The following is a 21,513-nucleotide window of genomic DNA, read 5'->3' as shown; positions in this document are numbered from 1 at the left end:
ATGACGTCATCTGTCAGCATGATTTGCACGTATACCGTGTTCGTCATCTATAAAAAGGGCAAATAATTTGCATTCCTGCTTATTTCGTCTGAAGCTATAGAAAGTTATACTCGATGGTGAATGTTCTGTGAGGTTTTTCGAAACTGGATTAAAGGAAGTTTCCATAATGGTTTTGCAGGTAAATGACCTAAATACGTGACATCTGTGATCTTAGTGTTGCACACAGTAACCTTCCCGGAAGATTATGCAACGGGAAGATTGTGATTTGCTCTTGGCTGTGACTGGATTAAGGAACCGCAAGTTTGGTCAGTGTCTTCTATGCTTGAAGATGCCTTGAATACCGTACTTTGGCATGGTCGCATGATTAATTACTTATGAATTGGAATTCACTTAATGGCATTAATAGTAAGAGGTGATCAACTTTACAGTTCCAGACTAGCCCAATATTGAATAAGTCGTACTTGTTTAAATTGCGTAACTTACAACCTTGACCAGCATTCGATAATTAATATTAGCTTTGTTATATTAGTTCAACAAACAGAAAGACAGATCTGTAAAATAAGAGTTTATATCTGCACAGATAAATGATCCTACTGTATGCTATGAATGAAACTTCTCCAATTCACATTTATTCGAAATCTTACGAAGGTGACAGTGAAGGGCAGTGTGTTATGTCTGTGTTACAGCTATCTACGTACGTATTGCTTAATGTAAGCATTGATAATGAGATGGAAGATATTGAGTATTTACCTTTTCGTCACTACCCAAAATGATCTAACCTGTCGGCTACTGTATATGTGATAAATATACGATGTGCGTCATTGATTGTACGGTACCGTATTTGTCTTGTGAATTCCATTGGGCTATAAGTTACTGTTGGACACACTAATGTAACCTCTTTAAATTATTATCTTATCAAGCTGGGAATACAAAATTAGTGCGAAGAAATTTAAATTCTTTTTATAAAGCCATGGGGGGGGGGGGGGGGTTCATTTCATCAGATTTTTGGAGCAAGAAAGTATGATTTCCTGTTTATATCTAATCATCAAAATTTGAACGACGTTTACATTTAGATGAACTTCAATGCACTGTAATTGTTTTAAGGAAGCTTAACATGTATGTCCTGCTTATGATTTTTTCCCTCTATTAATTGAAAGTATTGTGTGCAATAGGTCTTTCAAGGAATTCCTTAAAATGCCAAAAGAGGTAATTAAAATATTTATTAATGAAGTTGTGTTTAATAATGTCATTGTGATTGGTCTATGTTCACTAAACTTAATCTTCCATTGCCTTACAGTTTGAGGGTTCCAGTAACATGGTTACAGAGTCAGCAGCCCTACCGACTTTCTCAGAGGAATCCCATTCCTCAAGATTAGCAAGGAAGACTAAAGAAGCCCCACTTTTTCCAATAGGTATGTAGCTAACAGAAAGTAGAATTGCTACCTGATCATCTTACAATAAATTTCGGACATTATCAGACATACAAAACACACTTGAATCTTCAATTAAAAAGTATAATATTACCATTGGAGGAAATTTAACATTGTTTGTAGAACATTTTATAGCCTACACATTTAATCCTATAATATGTAGAGCCAACAACTAATTAAACATTACAGTTACTAATGCAAATAGGTTTATTTTTTTGTTTTTGTTTTTTAATTTAAAATAATATTTCTGGTTCCTCTGAGCATCACTCAGGAGTTCAGGTTTTGTTTTCAAATACTCCATGAATTCATCACAACACATCGCATAGTTGACCTTTACGCAAAATTCAGCTCTGACTAAACTTGTGTCCATACGATTCCTTGATATTGTCCATGAAACCTTCATTAAACTGAAAATTCGCTCTGGAAAGGCATTGCAAACTTGAACGGATAAAACAGCTTGAACAAATTTTAAAATGTTTGGGGCACAATTATTTCCAGAGAAAAATCTAATTCAATTTCTCTCCACTGATAATGATTTGTCAATATGTGGCTGCACTAATTTCAGAAAGCCATACTCTTCATAAATTGCAATGTTGAGAATTTCTGCTATGTGCACAAGATCTTCAAATGAAGATAGTTTTGTGAGGTCTGTTATATTTGTATTAAATTGAATCACAAGATTAGATTTATATTGAATTACAAGATTAGCTTTAATATCCAACTCATTCATTCTCAGTCTATATAATATATATTATGTATCCAACAACAAATATTCAACAAAACACACACAGCAACCAGGTTGCTAAGTACTACAGATGAGGAGGCGGGACTTGGCATGTGAGCTGTGAGAGAGGGGAAAGAATGAGCTACCAGAAACAGATTTTGTTTCTTGATGGTTCATATTATAAGAATCTACCGACATAGAAGAGTTCTTCTCCATCTAGTATACCCATTGGTGATACAGCCATGGCACATGAGGTCACAGGACAGATCTTGTCTCCTCTACTATACTATAATATATTCATTACAGAGTCAAGTGCAGAAAAATTACAAAAGTAGGCCTACTATTTTCAAAATCGTACCACCTTTCCAAGTATGCTATGCAAAATGACAGAAATGTTGTAGCCAGGGCCAGGTTTAGATGCTTGTTCGCCCCTAGGCCAACTTCTTTTCAGTGCCTCCTCCTCCTACTCAATTCAGAATCGTACAGTTTTGGTAAAATTAAACACTACGCATACTGATTAATACATGTACAGTATTATAGAATATAAACAAACAGAAAAAAGAATATACGAGGTATAAAGGTATTAGAATTTTTAAAAGAGTCTTTACTATACTAATCTAACTACTGTACATGTTTATAATTTACTCACGTTTTCGTTCTTCTAGTTCGATGTTTGTTTTCTTTCTGTTTTCTGAGCAGGTATTCTCGGTACACAATAGTGGACACTATTTTAATGAGATTTAGGCTACATAAATTAAAATTAAAGCGTTATTGGATTATACCTCATAGTCGAAAGTAGGTTTCTTTGGTATTGCTACTAGTTTTAGCAATAAAGCAGATATTACAAACACACTTCAAATTTTGAAGTTCTTCTTGCCCTTCTTTCCTAGAAACAAACTTTTCGACAACCTGTTCGAAGCTAAGACTTTTTGCAATGTCATTCTCTATGAACAATATGTATATATTGGATATTCACTCTTGGGTCACTGTGGAGGCGAACGAGTTGTTTAAGCGCTTTAAGAGACTGTAAAGAATCTTTCACCACTGCAGTTAGACACTGCTGTTGTTAGGAACATTCTTAAGGCGATCTTGATTTTTGGGTAAACACTATGAAAGTTGAATAATTTCAAGGCAAAAATTGTTCCCTCGAGTGGGCTGCCAAGATGCCAGAAACCCACATTGAGTGCACACAAACTCTGTGCGACAGTGTCTGGTGAAGTTCCTGGGTAGCTCATTCGGTAGAGTGTTTGTGCACTAAGCCAAAGGTACTAGGATCGATTAATTATTCAAGTCTGCTTCACAGGGAGCTTTACCTGACAGCTAGATTTGCATACTATGAAAGTTATTTGCAACTTCCTCTTTTTCTCCTTCAACGCGCTGAGCTTTGCTTTTTTACGAACTTGGGCTCCACTTAATTTTATTTTTTCACTCATTGTGAAATTTAAAATGCCCCCAAATAAAGAAAATGTAATTCACTGATACCAGCACAACCTGCTACACGACTGTGCATGAACCAAATAAAAGCTGTAAAACACGCATGAACTGTGAATGTACACGTCGTCACATGGCACAAAGAAATTCACCACTGCTTAACAATTAAATTACTGACCGTTACCAATGAATTGGAAGTTTGGAACATCAGTAGTTTTGTAGTTCACAACAATGCACGAAATATAGTAGTGTAATTCGAATACCTATACATGTTTCATACAGCTTAATTAATATGGTTTTAATCTTGTGATTTATTTTTAAAAGTAATAGAGAAGAATAAACAAAAACCTTTTGACATAAACGTTCAAATTATTAATACCAATAACTTTGTCAAAACACTATATGACAATGCAGACACCATCTGCCCCCACCCCGAGCTGTGCCACACATTGTTATGCCAGCCACTGTAACCGACTAACTGCCAGTAGCTTTTTAATTGAGTCTTTCTCACTAACACTCTTTCTGTATTGTTAGACGAGTCAAATTCAAAGATTTTGTTACAGCAAAACATTTTTATTATTATTATTATTATTATTATTATTATTATTATTATTAGTAGTAGTAGTAGTAGTAGTAGTAGTAGTAGTAGTAGTAGTAGTAGTAGTAGTAGTAGTAGTGCCCAAGATTTTTGAGATTACGAAATTAAAATTGCCCCCTTATTGTTCTTCCACCCTTCCATTTGTTTTCACAGTCTCTTTCGTTTTCCTTTTTAATTTCTATCCTTTTTTCATAAGTTTCGTGCGTCTCCTCTCAGAAGGCACCCTAGGCCATGGCCTAGTTGACCTATTGGGAAGTCCGGCCTGGTTGTAGCATTTTTTACAAATGAAAGCAGCATATGATCGAGAGCCTTCATTCACTTAAAAAAACAATCATTAATCATATTCTTGAGCATTTCATGAAAATTAGAAAGATATTGGTGGATTTCAGTAACTGCAATGGAGTTATTCTTTAATCTGGAAATTAAGGTATGAAATATATGCATGACATTGTGGAGGAAGTAGAGGTAACATTCTGGAAGAGTTAAAGAAAGAGTACTATCATCATTCATTTCATTTTCCTGCTCTCCTATGAACTGTAGAATAATGTTATACACGTTCTCTCCCTGCTGCAAAAAGTAAGATTTGATTGCCAGCCAGTTCTGTAAGAGCTGATCTAGAGCTGGAAAGAAAGATAACCATCCCATAAGCACATGATGGAGTATGTCTGCAATTCTAAATTCACAATCTCAAAGCAGCTTTTCAATTTTGTACATGTTGAGCACTGATAGAGAATTCGTTGAAAACTTTTAGAACCAAATTTTGTAAATCATAGGGCAATTTTTTATTTGCGTGTCCTATGGTATTACGTAAAACATGATGTATACTGTTGGCTGTGATTAATGATGGATTGTATTATTGTTTTATTTTTTGGTATAGGTACTGAATTATGTTTTCTGAAATTAATAGACTCATAATCAGCTGAATATGCAATTATGTTACTAGCAGATAAACACCATGGCTGTTAAGAATATTCACAATGCATTCTGGAATGCTACTAGAATTCTCTTGTACATTCTCATAGAAATCAATTAGTTTATTCTATAACAAAATGTTTCAAATTCAATCTATAAGATTTATCTATTTTGCAAATGTTTATTTGCTATAACATTGTATAGATAAATCTTATAGATTGATCTTGAAACATTTTATTATATTGAATTAGATTTATCTGAAAACAAAATGAATGGTAAAATACTTAATGTCAATCAGACAATGTTATATAAACGATATCTAAACTTGAAAATCAAACTACATAACACACATGCAACCATTTGGTTCAACCAAAACTGTCTGAAAGAAAAACTAACATATAATTATGCAAAAATCAAAATCAAAAGCAGAATCTTTTTCAAAATAAACTTTTTCCATTAATAAGACATAACTGATGATGCCGAAAAGACGAAAATGTTAATATTCCATATACAATGTTATAGCAAATAAACATTTGCAAAATAGATAAATCTTATAGATTGAACTTGAAACATTTTATTATATAGGTTACCTTTATCTTGACTGAACAGTGTATAACACAAAGAAACATTTTTTATTCCCGTGGTTACTGGTGTTAGATGCTATGGAAAATGGTACTGAATTTGAAGTATCTTCATCTGTATTATTATTTTGACTCGTAGCTTTTAAATCATTGAACACATCCTCAACAGAAGTGTTAGCTAGAATAATTTTCACGATGGCTTCACACTTGGTATGACCACACTTCGTTTTTTGAGCCACATTAAAATCCGGGAAAAATACTTTACACTTTAATTTAATTTGATACTCTCATGTAATGTCATTTGTGTGCAATAATTGGATGAAAAGTTGGATATAAATATGGGTCATCCTGTATGTGTGTGTATATATATATATATATATATATATATATATATATATATATATATACACAGTAGAACTTGGTTATAGCGACCTTGTTTTGTGTGACACCTCGCTTATAACGTCAAATATTCTGTGGTCCCAACAAATTCCCCATAAGACACATGCTTTCCTACCTTGCTTAATATGACAAACGCATATGCATCTACCTCGCCCTCAGTTTTGAATAAGATTTTCTGAGAACCAAAGTATTTTAGGAAATATTTTGTTGAAATCTGACCCTGACAAATTCTTTACAGTCTCCTTCTGTCATAGACCTCTGGAATGCAGGCGGATTCCCCACCCCATTGTAACCTGCTCGAATTCATGCAGTATTAGCTCAGTTTCGATAGGAAGTTTTCACTAAGTGCACGCATTTTAACACAGTATGGCCATTAAAAGAAGTGAGTGACGCTTTAGAAGTCATTAGAATTATGAACATGTTCTATGAAGGTAGGGAAGGGAGCAGTGAAATTGCAACTGAAATTATGAACATAGAACGTAATTTAGCCCTAGAAAGTGTGTATTGGGCAAGTAGAAGACAATAGAGTAAAATGACTGATTACTTCACTTCTAAGTAAAGTAGTTTGTTGAGTACTGAACAAACTGTTTTAATACAGAATACTGTATTTATAATTGTAGGCCGACGTGTATTTTATTACGTTCATTGTAGGCTTAAACGTCAATACATAAGTCTAAAAGAAGTCTAATGAAGTTTGTTATTTTTCATTTTCCACCAAACTAGATTGATAATGTGAATCTCGGTTACTACGACACTCATTTATAACAACATAATTTTTAAGGTCCCTTGGATGTCGTTATAACCAAGTTCTACTGTATATATATATATATATATATATATATATATATATATATATATATATATATATTCAATGTTTTTTTTCTGATTGACATATTGTCAGTCTCTTTACACACTAATGTGTATGTATGTATTTATTCACACTGTAAATGGGTAAATACCTGGTGGCAGTGGTAACTGATTACACTCAATAATGACAATTAATAATAAATACAACTAATAATAATAATAATAACAATAGTATAATAATATTAACAAGGAGCATCCGAAATTAAACAAAGCACGATCACTTAAAATAACATTTAAAGTAAATCTAATTTGTATTTTAACCCGAAGTTCGAACATAAACCCATGAGTACATACATGATATGTTTATACATACACAAGTACCTTTCAGCACTACACTCATTTCGCTCACAACTCACTCACTACACTGGAACTATGACACATTTCACTGACACTATCCTGATTTAAACTAACACTTCAAAAACATTTGACTGCCCAAATACTTTCCTTTATCGCTATAAACTATAAAACTTCACTGATACAACACTTCTAATAACAAAACATCAATTACACCCTTATTATTCAATAGAATCGTACTTACTATATTAACTTCAAAATCGCTAGCCTAGACTTTATTGCAAGCTATTTTAGCACGTTCACTATAACTCACACCCTTTCACTGCAAATCAATCTCTTTTCTCTGCCATTATAACTCTCAGAATTTGCTTTGAAGCTCACTGCACTTTCACTACAACACACTGCACATCCAATATAAATCACTGGAGATTCACCATGTTTCTCTGCTTACTCATTATACTTGTAAAACACAAAATAGTGTGCATAATATACAACTGTCTATTAGTAAAGTCCTTAAGCCTATTTTTAAATACATTTTTGGTTATTGGTAAAACCTTTAGCAAGTCTGCAGGTAGAGCATTCCAGTCCCTGATAGTATGATCGAGAAAAGAGAACTTTCCGGTGTCTGTCCTGTGTCTTCTTTACCTCAATTTATATGAGTGGTCGTTCCTTGAAGAGTAATTTGGCGGCTGCAACCTATTTTTTTATTTCTCTCCAGGCAGGCTCACCTCTGTATGTTTTGAACATTGCGCATAATCGAATTTGCGTTCTCCTGTCCATGAGTGTGTCCCATTTTAATGTTTAATTATTACAACGCTTGAGAGCCCATTTTTGAATCTTTTCCAATGTCTTAATATGTTCTAATCTGTAAGGATACCAACATGCAGTACCATGTTCCATTACTGGACGAACTAGTAACTTATATGCAATCTCTTTGGATTTATCAGAGCCTTTTCTTAGAACCTTCATCATAAATTGTAACGCTATCCACTGTGTCAGTAACATGTTCTTCCCAGCCGAGATCACTGCAAAAAGTTATTCCTAGGTATTTACATTTATTAACTTCCAGAATAGTTTCACCCCCCAACATATATGATGTGATTATTTTATTTCTTTTTCTTGTAAAACTGACGGCTTTGCTCTTTAGAGAATTTATTTTCATTTTGTTGGCCATTGCCCAATCGTTTATTCTATTGAAATCATTCTGAAGAAGTGAGGTCATTCTGGAAAAGCAATGGAAAAGTGTCCTGAACATCTACTGCGGGAATATGTTGGCCTAGTCAGTGCTTAGTACATAATTGTAAAAAATTCTTTGTAATATTTTACTTAGCTACTTTACTTGTATAAAGAGCGTATTTTCGTTATTTCCTCATGCTGTTTATGCAAACACAGATTACCAGCTACATGTATGTCAAGCGATTACCACACTATTGACACAAGTCATTATAACCCATCCAAGCAGCAGGACACATCACACATAATAAGAAAACAACATACGTGGGGCATGACTTCAATATTGTCTATATATGGCCTTCACTTAATTCCATTGAGACTTATTATTTACGACTAAGTCTGTTTTGCTAGGTATGCTTATAATTTAATTACCTCTCTAGTTTACTTAGTATATACAAAGCAAATTCCTTTAACAAAATGTACTATATAAGAATGTTTACGTCATGCAATTTCAAGAAAATTACCAGATTGTTCTATTTTTTTTTTTTTTCAATTGTATTTGCAGGCATTATAATTTAGATTAGAACTATTATGCAGTAGCCTCTTTCTCTTTTGTTCATTAACATATTTTGACAATCTTGTGTATTGAAGTGTTTAAAATAAATACCGATTATGACTGTGAAATTGCATGGAAATACTTAAAAGTACAGTAACTTACTTGATAAATTATATTATAGTCGTAGCTACCTAAAAAATTGGAAAATGGATAAATATCTTCATTAAATAGTTTAAACGTGGCCTTCTGTGACAGTAAGGAAATTCACTGTTCTCTCTTGGCACCCAGGGCAAGACCAAGGAACTGGCTGGGCACGACATAGCCCAGGGTGCTGCCTAAATGGGCTCAAAATAAAAAAAAAAGTACAGGAAACGAAATTACTTTAATTGTTCAAATGATGTATATCTGTTCATTAAGTTTACATTTTTTCTTTCAAGACCTATAACCCCTTAAGCTCTTCTTTTAATTAAGAGGTGCCAGTGTTTTTGAAACAAAAAGAAGGTAACTTTTTAGGCCTCTTACATTTATGTACAAAGAAGAGTTGTGATGGCGAACACATACAGTATGGTATGAACAATTCAATCAAAATAAATTCATACAATCTTATATTTTTAGCCTATTTGGGATTTTGAAATGTTGTTTTAATTAACCTCTTTCGTCAGATACAAGATGCGATGAAGGATTATCTAGGGTTCTTCATTAAGTGTTATCAACTAGATGCACGATATAATTATATCTTATCACTGAGAGTTCATTGCTAATGTATCTATTTCATTTGTCTGTTGCACTGTTTGAAGATAAGTCAGCTAATCTTGTTGCTAAGGCTAGTGACGTGTTAGTAGGATGGAATTTAATATCAGTTTGTGTTATTTTTGCCCTAAGATTACCCATGTATTTCATTTCTCATTCTCTTTTGAAATAAAATATTAATGGAAAGCTGAATTATGGGAGGAGGAGGGGGAGGAAGTATTCGCAGTACATCTCCAAATTGTATAATGTTGCAATTTTGTTTGCGAATGCATTCAGCTGGTATACTACAGACACATTTTTTTTCCTTCTGAATTTTATAATAGGACCTTTAATTCGCGAAAATGTATGAATATTTTGTACTAATGTTGAGTGGATTTATTTTTGGCTATTACTGCATTCAAATTTATTACTTTTATACAATATCACATATGATGATGATGATGATGATGATTATTATTATTATTATTATTATTATTATTATTATTATTATTATTTATCACCATATTGGTGGCAGTGATAATTTTTTGTTACCAACAGAAAGAATGAGTGTGTGTCATTGTATTCCTACTTGACAAAGTTCGAACTTTCTGTCCTGCATTTCCCATGTTTTGAACTGTAAATAACTATTAATGTACAGTACCATACTACTATCAACTCATCTGTATGAATTGTATGCAGGAATTGCAGGACTGACGCTGGCCTGCTTGTATGGGATATACAAGTACAAGCACAGAGGCAACATGTCAACATCAGTCTTTCTTATGCAGCTCAGAGTAGGAGCGCAGGGAACTGTTGTGGCTTGTCTGACTGCTGGAATTGGATACAGTTTGCTTAAGCAGTATGTCTTCAAGTCAGATGACGACACAATCAAGAAAGACTAATCACAGCTGTCTACTAGATATAGGCTGTTTGAGTATTTCAGCATTAATGAGATGATAAAATGATGCTAATGGGACAGTAATGGAAGGAAATTGGCAGAGTAATGTGAAGTAGTTAGGTAATGCCAATCCCCATAAACTCCATAAAATATAATTTCCTTGGTGAGAAGCCATCACCCCATCAAAATTTAACCCTCTGTTATGATCTGCAGTTTAACATCAGCTCCTGTAATCAGTAGTACTGGGCCATCTATGAATTAGCGAGTGACAACCTATGCCTAAATATAGCTAGTTTTCGTTTTGTGGCTTATATGAAGTCTTCGATCACATCAACTGTTAGCATTCCAGAAGCTACAGAAACCTTTGGGATACCAGAAGATGCAAATATTGACTCAGCTTGGGGATATATTGACGAGTTTCTTAGCTGTTTGAACAATTGTGTTGTAGGATCTTCAATAAACGTTGATACCAAGTTCTGTACTGTCATGTTTCTTAGAATTAAAGGAACTAACACTTTTCGCAGTAGCATCATGATAAACGTAACATTATTTTAAATTCTTGGCAATTGTAGGGTTAAATTACATAGGTATACATATACAGGCACATTACTCCAAAAGTCTGATCTGTACTGCATAGCACTTTGTATACAGATGTTGAGGTTGTAATTAAACAAACATAGTTGTGATTGTTCTGAAATAAAAATTAGGTATCCTCTGCCCATTTTCTCCATCTCCCTCCAGTGACAGTTCTAGGAAAAATATTTTTGGTGAGCCCAGCTCAAACATAGAAACCTTGTGTCTTAAAATATTTGTTCTGTAATAGCACATTATCAGAAATGTACAAAAATTCATTTGAATGTGCTTGCAGGTTTTATTTGTTCATTTAAAGGAACTTTTTATTTTCAACAGCGAAAAAATAAACCTATTTCAAATTTTTCTAATAGGCTGGCGCCCACCTGCTAAAACTGCCACTGCCTCCCTCCATCTGATGAAGTATCAGTATAGATGGGAGATAGCATTTGCTGTATAATTTACTTTTTAAGCAAGTATTGTTCACGATGGTTCATTTTTGTAAATGATCAGAAGTTTCACCGACAGGCTGCTAGAACAGTCATGCAGATGAAATCAGTCATTTCATATTGGATGCTAATATGTAAATGTGTTACATTACTAAAAACAGGTGAAAATTAAAATTTGCTACATGTTTGTTATAATTGAGCACCCATATCTCATTGAGGATTTATTCTGTTTTGCTTCTGAAAATGAAGCTTCTCCAATATTGTACATGTCTTTCAGAGATTTGTATTTTATCTTAAAATAACATTATATATATATATATATATATATATATATATATATATATATATGATTTCTATTTCATATATTTTATAGCATGTAAATGAATATGTTCTTCTGTTACCGTTTTCCCATATATCTCTTCAAAATGATCCAGTTACTGTTACATTGATTTACATAAATATGATACATATTTTAATTTAAACTCATTTTCACTATGTAAATACCGTTCACTTGTCATTTTCTGCAGAGGGTTAGCTACCAATTACAAGAGGTTTATATAATATGGTTTATTACTCATTGTAATAATTTGTATTAAAACTGCAAATTACCTTATTTTTAAACCAAAGATGATGTGGACAGTACGAGAAAGTTGGTTATTTTCAGCCAAATAATAAATCCTTAAGAGTATTCATTTTACCTAATACATGCCTATTAGATTATTGTTGTTGTTTGATCCATCTACTGCAGTAGTAAAAGTTAATTTGTTTCTGATGTCTGCTAGATAAATTTAAGTCTAATTGAAATTGTATTGGGAATCGTGGTTATTGTTAGACTGTCAAATATCCAAGCATTAGAATTACAATTTCTTAGGTACTTGGATATCACATTTTTTTCCTCCTTCACAAGTTCTATCTTCTTTAAACCTGTATTTGAAGAAATAATGTGTAAACAAAATAATCTATAATGTATTTAATACAGTATTACTTGCAATCTGCAGGTACATGATTTTCTCAGATAAAGCGATTTTTTTTAGCATTAATCTACATTTCTTTTTGCAAATAGTCAATAATAGTAATATACGTTACAAGAACGGTATGTTGACGTTTTCATGTTCGAGGAAAAGATTGAAAAAGCAAAACGTAGTTGGGCTTTTTTAATTTCCGAGAACATGAAAACAAACATACCGCTCGTGTATCGTACATTATTTTGTGCGAAGATCGTTTATTACATACCTGAAAGACGAATTTCTAATTAGTTGCAATGAAATCTCCATGTTGGTTTCTGTTTAATGACGCCAACTTCGGAACACCAAAATATCTTTCTTCAACATTGTTGCTGTAAAATGTTTTCTGTGTTTACTATACTCCAGCAGGCCGTGATATACGTCTGTCTTTCCCCCCCCCCCCCCCCCCCAGTCTATAAATGCGAACTTAAAACAAACGGTAAGGTTATGTAATGATTTATTTTTCATTTTAATATTTTAACAATATTATTTATATAACATATTGCAGTAATAACATCGGCATCTGGAATCTAGTTGATTTTTTCACGGCTTCCTTAATGTTACTTGTATCAGGAATGCAATAAGTTTCGTGGAGTAGTAGACTTTACTTAATTTTTGCAAATATTTAAAAACAATAATTAACATTGCAATTTAGGTGAAATTGCAGTGGTAAGTTTCCAATTTATAATTATTACTATGTTAAACGTCTCTAAAAATAATATGTTAAAAGCCTAAAGCAGTAAAATGAATGTCGCGCTTAAGCGGTAAGAAGAGGGAAATTGTTGTGTGTGTTACATTGGGAATACTGAATGTGGTATTTCACACTTACCGCATATTGGTTCTGTGCGGAAAACAGGCAAATACGCACAATCTCGCACAAAAGTACTGTTAATTAAAAAGACACGGGAATAGTTTGTCTTAGGGTCGGTAAAAATTTCTCAAAATTGTTTATGAATTTGAAAATTCAGGAAAACTCTAAGAAATACAGCCTTGCATGGTTGTTTGATTTACAACTGGAGTTTTGTTGTAATTATAAGGAATTTTTGTTACTTTGTAGGAAATATATTTACGTTTACTTGACTGTATAGGACGAAATTTTAGTACCAATATCTATATTAAAACATTCGAGAGACAAAATGAACTTGTAACTTTCCAAAAGAGGAGAAAAAAATGTGTGAACAAATTTTCAATTGAGGATGAATTTCTTAAGGACATAAATTGTAGATATTTCACAGGGAAAAAAATGTTCATCTCTTAATAGGAAATCTTGGAGAATGCTGTGTTTACAGTGAAAGATCTACCCTTGGACAGAAAACTATGAATGAATGGAATTTCTGTACTTACTCTGAAATATTGATACAATTAATTGGTTAGGAAATAGAATTAATTTTAGCGAATGTTACTATGAGTTTCGTAAATTTAAATTTCGCCATATGTACCAGCTGTCTCTTAATGTTGACTACTATACAGTATTGCTATTCAATTCCTTAACTTCTTGATATTATTAATTTGGTGTATTACAGTATTTTTAATAGATTATATAGTAAATATTTATAAAGTAGAAGCAACTGTGATTGACTCGTATTATATAATTCTAAAAATAAATTATTTTTGGAACAACATAAAATGGGCTTTATCTATTAGTGAATACACTAGATCATCCTTTTTAAATTAATACTCCTATTCTAAACACATTTTGAATGTACTAGTATGTTAGCATTATGGAACAACAGTATATTAGTTATGATTTCAAACCCAACAATCTTTTAGTTTTCAATGAAGGAAGTCAGAATTTGTAAAATTATAATTGACCATGTGTGTTTGTGTTCTCTTATACAGAAGACTTGCTCATTGCCAAGATGCAGCAATTCTTGAATGTCCAAAGCTCTGACGCACAGTCCAACTACTGTCAACCTATACCTATAAGTCACTATAGTGTGGAGCCACGATTGTGGAAATAGTTTTTTTTTGTACATCAGCATTATAAACAATCTATATTGTTAGTCATCATTCACAATATGCCACATTATTGTACCAGAACTGTAAAATATTACCATGCCAATTAGAAAGTAATGATTTCTAGTATGACAGCATAACTTAACTTGTGCTATAAAATTAATATTTTTGTGCTCCAGCATTACAAACAGTCATCATTAATGAAAATTGTGCATAATATTGTACATCATTATGCCAGTGCTGTAAAATATTAACATGCCAACTAAAACATCACGACTTCTATTATGACTGCATAACTTGTGCTATAAAGTTAATATTATGAAACAATTTGCCATGCAGTAATATCACAGTCTAATACATACATTCGCGAAGCTCAATACGTAGTAAATATGCAAACATTAGATAGTTGCTCACCACTAGGATCGCTAATATCGGCTCATTACAGGCAATGCAAAATAGTACCGTCACAATCTATTGTTTCTAGCACCTTCAAAACTCAAGCTTCGTGACTGTATATAGTAGACTGTGGTGATATTAAATTTAATAAATCATTGTCATAGCAACCTCTTTCTTCATCGGCAATGATATCAAAATACCCATCATTACAAATTTGATGTTATTTTTTTTTTATTAATTGTTTTATAATGCTGTCATACAAAAAAAAAAAAACTTTTGAAACATATTTATAATGTTACACAGTTATTGCATTTGTCAAAGTTAGGAAACTCTCGTTGTTTGTTTCGCAAACATTGACTCATGCGATCAAGAATAACATTATAAACGGTGAAAATTGTTCATAATATGCCACATTATTGTACCAGTGATGTAAAATATTACAATGCCAACTAAAATGTCATGACTTCTATTGTGATGGCATAACCTGTGAATACATCATTATCATAGCAACTCCTTTCTTCATAGACCATGATATCGAACTACCCATCATTAAAAATTTAATGTTATTTCTTTATTGTTTTATAAAAAAAAAAAGAAAAGAAAGAAATGGCACATGAAAAACATTTATAATGTACAGTTATTGCACTTGTTGCTTTGCTAGTTTCCTAAACAGTAATTCGTGCATTTTTCCCCACAGACACATCTAACAACCCCAGTCAAAGTGAACTCTCCAATGCCATTTAGCATAAAAGAAATTGATTCTTTTAATATGAAGGCAAAATGACAAAGCTCCAGGTATCAATGCCATTCCAACTAACATAGTAAAATATGTCTATCTCTCATAACCAACACTTTTAAAAGATGTGTTTAACAAGTGCTTAAAGATAGCAGTTTTCCCCAGCCTAAACCAAGCACAAAAAAGAAAAAAAATCCACTACAAATTCAGTTCGACCATTCAGACTCTTATATGTTACAGGGAAAATTTTTGAAAAATCAAAGATAGACAGAATTTTATTATAGAATTTAAATACTATTATAGTCACAATCATGCCATGGTATGAAAGAAAAATTTCACAACCTCGAGCGGGAATCGAACCTGCGACTTCCTGTTCTCCGGTCAGGCGGTCTACCACTGAGCTATCGAGTTCGTCTCACGCCAAAGGCTTGGAATTATCCTTTCATACTGGCGACTCTGTTATAGAGTACTGTCCATAGCGTCTGATTTAGTCAGCACTGCTTATGGGTTGAAAGAAACTTTATACCATGGCATGATTGTGACTATAATAATATTTAAATTCATTAATATGTCACATCAGCGGACGTGTATACGTCACCAAACATCGTAAGATGAAGAATTTTTTATTATGTACCACTTGTGTACAGGAGCGCACCCAGAAATATGGTTGGGGGGGGGGGGTTTATAAAATCATGTCATAGAGCAAAATTAAAACTGAATGTCCATGGTTGCCAGGCCATACGATAATTCTTTCCTTGCGACAATTTCAACCAACAGTATATCATTATGGTATTAAAAATCCTCCCTAAAATACGATAATTTCGAGTAATTTTTTTTTTGAACTACAAATAATTCTCTTTTTTTTTTAGATATCAAAATTTCAGTACTGATAACAAAAAGAAAATTTTCAAATTACAATTATGAACATGCGTCGACTTTGCTATCTTGTTGAAAAATATGCTCGCTGAGACACTACTTTGGCAAACTTTATGTGAGTTTTCAACAGATTTATGGACTGGTAAAGAGATTTACTCGATCAGAAAATTTAAATATTCCTTCAATAACATTACGATTCACTTTGAAGATCATAATAGCTCAAAAAGTTAACAACTGTTATATAATCAAAACTTGTCGTGGGTATGGTTTGGCATCAAGACGCAGATAAAAAAATTCAGGTATGTGTAAACGAATAGCTCATGTTGTATGTATATTCCTGGAAAATTCACAGTGTTCTCAAATAATAAGTTCCCCCCCCCCCCTCCAAGTGTTTAACACCCTTTTATTTGGTAACTACAGCTAGTAGAATCGTGACTTTTGTCCATATCGATAGATAATATAATAAAAAAAACTTTTATTCCACTGGTGTATTTCAGACTTCAGTTCATTGACCTCTTACATCTGTATTACGAGAATAAAGAGTCCTGTGTTTGCGGCGATAATGTCTTACTGCTGAAACATAATATTATGTTTTGTGATTAAAGACAGGTCAGTTAGAAAATTATTTATGATTTAGCTTACCTGGATGCACTGAAATCGTTTTTCTTAGATATGTCTTAGATTGCTTCCGATCCCCTCAATTAAGATTTAGTTATGATTTGAAAATAATATGAACAGGTACTGAGATATATATTTTTTTAAAATTCCACAATGTTTTAGCTAAAATTTAATATCAATATATTTTTTAATATTTCCAGTAATGTCACAGCAAAATTCATAAACAATTTTTAGCCTTTCCCAAGCCTCTGGCAGTGTATTTGATTCAGACGGCAATGTATTCAACAATAGAATATTTAGTGTTCGTTTTTTTGAACTACAAACAATTCTCTTTTTTTAGATATCAAAATTTTAGTACCAGTAACGAAAAGAAAATTTCAAATTACAATTATGAATACGTGTTGACTTTGCTATCTTGTTGAAAAATATGCTCGCAAAGTATTAAGAAACCTGAGACACTACTTTGGCAAACTTTATGTGAGTTTTCAACAGATATATGGACTGGTAAAGAGATTTTACTCGACCAGAAAATTTAAATATTCCTTCAATAATGCTACAGTTCACCTTGAAGATCATAATGTCTCAAAAAGTAAACAATGATTATGTCGTCAAAACTCGTCGTGGGTATGGATTGGCAAGGCACAGATAAAAAGTTAAGGCATGTGTAAACGAAGAGCTCATGTTGTATGTATATTCCTGGAAAATTCACAGTGTTCTCAATAAGTCCCCCTCCCCCCAAGTGTTTAACACCCTCTTATTTGGTAACTACAGCTAGTAGAATCGTGATTTTTGTCCATATTGATAGATAATATAATAATAAAAAACAATGTGTTAATACCTTATAATATTATAGGATTGCCACAGACAGCAAGTCTTCCCGAACATTTCTTAATTGATCTTAGACAAAGAATATTGTTTCCCATGAATATGGTATAAAAAGGGTCGTAAAGGCACGTCTACAGGAACCAATTTGGGCCTTATTATAGAAGATGAAATAGTAAGTTATAGCGAACTTTTCGTGTGTCCTGCCAGGGTCCAGTCCCAGGCACACCTGTATTGCGAGCCTGGTTTTTCAACATTCTTGTCATCATAAAAGTACGAATTATCATAAAAACTAACCTTTCAAAGTAGAAATGCAGAGAAAAGTGACAGACTTCTTCATGAAAGCATAAGCAGGGCGAAGTTATTTTTAACTTAATGTGTTATTTCATCAGCGTCAATTTGAACGCTTTCAATTTTTAAACTCACTATTATTTCTACAGTTTTTATTGTGTAGGCCCACTGTTGTGAGTTTATGACTTTACCTAAGTTATTTCGTAAATCATCTAGGCATAACATTTATTTTTGCTAAATTAGTTCTATAGTTATTAGTTTTTATACTTCGAACCATCAAGCGGTCACTTTAACCACTGTAATATAAACTAGGTAGTTTCTAACAAATGTTGACTTTTGTGTTTCTAATTCAAACCCAACAATTAAAATTCAGAATTATACAATTAAATGGATGCTTTTGATCAGTATTTGTGTGTTAGCTATTCTGTGGCATGTACGTAAAGATTATTTTTGGTCCTACAGAATATATCTGTTATGGTAACAATTGCTATTAGAGGAGAAAAATTCGCTCCGACACCAGGGATCGAACCTGGGTTCTTGGTTCTATGTACCAAGTGCTCTAACCATTGAACTACGCCAAAGTTCAATCCAGAGTACGGGATCGAATCTCTCTCTTCCATTGTTTTTCCCTTTGTGGCCTAAACTTCGGCGAAATATTGTGTACTTACCAATTACTTTAGATACTGCTGAAAATGACTTCCTTCTGCAGGGAGACATGTCCTATATCTCTCAAACAAATTGTGACATCCTGCAGTTCAGCTTGAGTAATTTTTGTCACTTCCTGTCGTATTGCGTCCTTCAGTTGTTCATGGGGATTATTTTTATACACTTTACGCTTTAAGTTTCCTCAAAGATAAAAATCACAGTAACTGAGATCAGGGGTTCTAGGGGGCAACAAACCTCTGCTTATTAGCTGGTCTTCGAAATCTTCCTTTATGGTGTCCACTGAATGCTCGACGTATGTGGGATAGCATTGTCCTGTTGAAAATAACAGTATTGTTTTTCGACTGTAACCTGGCTGAAAAATGGAGGCAGTATGGAATTCACATACACGTCTGTATTCATATTTGTGTTATAAAATATTGCCCAGATTATTTGTCTTTCACTAACTGCACACCAAACCCCTACATTATCACTGTGCAATGGGACTTGCTGTACAATATGCGGATTTTCATCACTGCAGTATCGCACATATTGAGAACTGACATGACCATTGAGATAAAACCATGCCTCATCAGTCATAAATATTAGCTGTGGATCAAGATGTTCACTGTAAACATTTTCAAGAAACCAATTGCAGAACCATATCCTAGGTGCAAAATCTGTTTGCTTGATTTCTTGCACAAACCTTATTTTATATGGTCAGAGTTTAATTAGCTTGGTTGCTTTGTGAGCTGATCTGCAGGATATGTTTCTTGAGCTAGGTGACGAAGAGATTTCTTTGGATTTAATTCTAATTGCACTTTAATATCTTCAAGTTTTTCTGCAGTTACCATAAAACATGTCGTTTATGCTCCCTACGCTAGTCACAAACTGAACTTGTTGTATGCCACTTTTTCATTAACTTCAAAACGCAGGACTGTATAGGAATTGTTGAATTGAGAAATTTGCGCACAAATCTATGAATGCATGTGCTATAGGCCTGGTAATTGTTTTTCTTTACGCAACACTCGACTAGATAAATTCGTTCTTCAATAATATGTCATCTTCTCACAAAATACATGTAGGCCTACACCACAGCAAACTTCAAACTCAACTAAATCAAGATATGCTGGAACCTAGGACTTTGTACAGTACATCACGGCAAGGTCGCTTGCGCAGCACACAATTTTGCCGCCATTTGGGCCTGTAATACAAGCATTCCTGGTAAAATGAATTATCTGTATCTTTGGCATAATAAATTATTTGCCAGGGCGACATGTTACAATTTTTAAATTACTTTGCCTAAAGTTATAGTCAGTGAACCAGATAGTAACTCGTTTTCCTCTTGGCGTTTAGATTATCAGATCATTATCACATTCCTGTTCTGATAGCCTGCACATATGGACGGGAAATAGCAAAGCAATATAATAATATCACTTTGAACTGTATTGTCATTTATTTTTTGCATTTTATTTATGTGATATTAAAAAACTAAAGACTTATGAGTTGAATTAACGTTCTTCCTTTCTTTAAAAAAACGCTAATTTTTGTAACTTGCAAAATTTAAGAAGCATTTATATAAACTGCAACAAATTTAACAAGTGATTTGGGCGGACTGACTGAATGACACCACTGGCTATAACAGAGACCAGCCTTGTCAATTGATGCTCTTAGGCACAAGTGCACTTTCAGTGTGCTCATAACTCTCACCAGAAGATTAAATGAGAACATACCTAATCGGGGTTAGTGGAAGTCATAGGCGGGGTATGTAACGCATATGCTGGTTACATACAAGAGAGTCCACCGTTGTGGCTGAGGGGTTAGCGAGTCTAACTCCGAACCCAGAGGTCCCGGGTTCGATTCCCGGTCAGAACGAGTTGCCTAGGTGAGGTTTTTTCGGAGTTTTTCCCTCACTCCTATGGATGAATATCAGGTGATTGGAACCCCACTCATCTTCGCCAATTCCTTTCCTCGCTCATCATCCTTTCCTCATAATCCCGTTTCTGGTTTTTCAGATCACTCTACAGGCGGCCTTCCGAAGCTGCTGACTCTCTCGACCGACCTCCATGGAATGTAGTTAAGCGACGTTGGATGGCTTCTGCAATGGCACCCGAGGCGGACCTACGTGGGGGAGGAGTTTCGCCTTGGACCAACAGGGGAGCCTTGGGGGAATTTGCCGAAGCAGGAATGGTATATGGATTCTGTCAGCTGTAAGGACCGGTCGTTAAGGGAGTCATGTGGTTAGGGTGGTGCGCATAGGGGATCTGTGGCAGGCAACTCACTCCATATCGAGGGTTAGCACAGTAGATCTCAATAGATCGCAGTGCTGGGCCATCCATGCCCCCCCCCCCCCCTCAGTTAAATTCCATTCCATACATGCAAGAGAACATATAGATATTTAACCCAGAATGGAGACTTAGTTTTGAGTGAAGAATGTTATGGGGATGCACAAATATAATATGAAAAAAAAAAGTATCACAAAAAATGTAACATGGAAAGACAGACGAAAAACATCATGAAGAGAAGTATAAAAATATTGACGGTGACTACAAACTGGAGCT

At 33.7% G+C, this 21,513-nt stretch overlaps 1 protein-coding gene across 1 annotated transcript; it reads left to right on the top strand.

The window, feature by feature from the left end:
* Positions 1 to 280: 280 nt before the first annotated feature.
* On the top strand, positions 281 to 14,242 carry LOC138701579 (HIG1 domain family member 1A, mitochondrial-like). Its single transcript, XM_069828608.1, has 4 exons — positions 281 to 305; positions 1,173 to 1,206; positions 1,298 to 1,412; positions 10,394 to 14,242. The coding sequence occupies exons 2-4, from the start codon at positions 1,195 to 1,197 to the stop codon at positions 10,594 to 10,596; spliced, it is 330 nt and encodes a 109-aa protein (XP_069684709.1). The 5' UTR covers positions 281 to 305; positions 1,173 to 1,194; the 3' UTR covers positions 10,597 to 14,242.
* Positions 14,243 to 21,513: the final 7,271 nt, after the last annotated feature.

The sequence above is a fragment of the Periplaneta americana genome, chromosome 6 (genome assembly GCF_040183065.1).
Source record: "Periplaneta americana isolate PAMFEO1 chromosome 6, P.americana_PAMFEO1_priV1, whole genome shotgun sequence".
Lineage (NCBI taxonomy): Eukaryota > Metazoa > Arthropoda > Insecta > Blattodea > Blattidae > Periplaneta > Periplaneta americana.
The sequence above is the reverse complement of the archived record's forward strand: the minus strand, read 5'-3'. Positions and strand labels throughout refer to the sequence as shown.

What these genes read in the sequence shown, in the direction of transcription:
- LOC138701579 (XM_069828608.1), top strand. An exon ending in AGCCCCACTTTTTCCAATAG is followed by an intron (nt 1,413 to 10,393) that starts GTATGTAGCTAA and finishes AATTGTATGCAG; the next exon opens with GAATTGCAGGACTGACGCTG.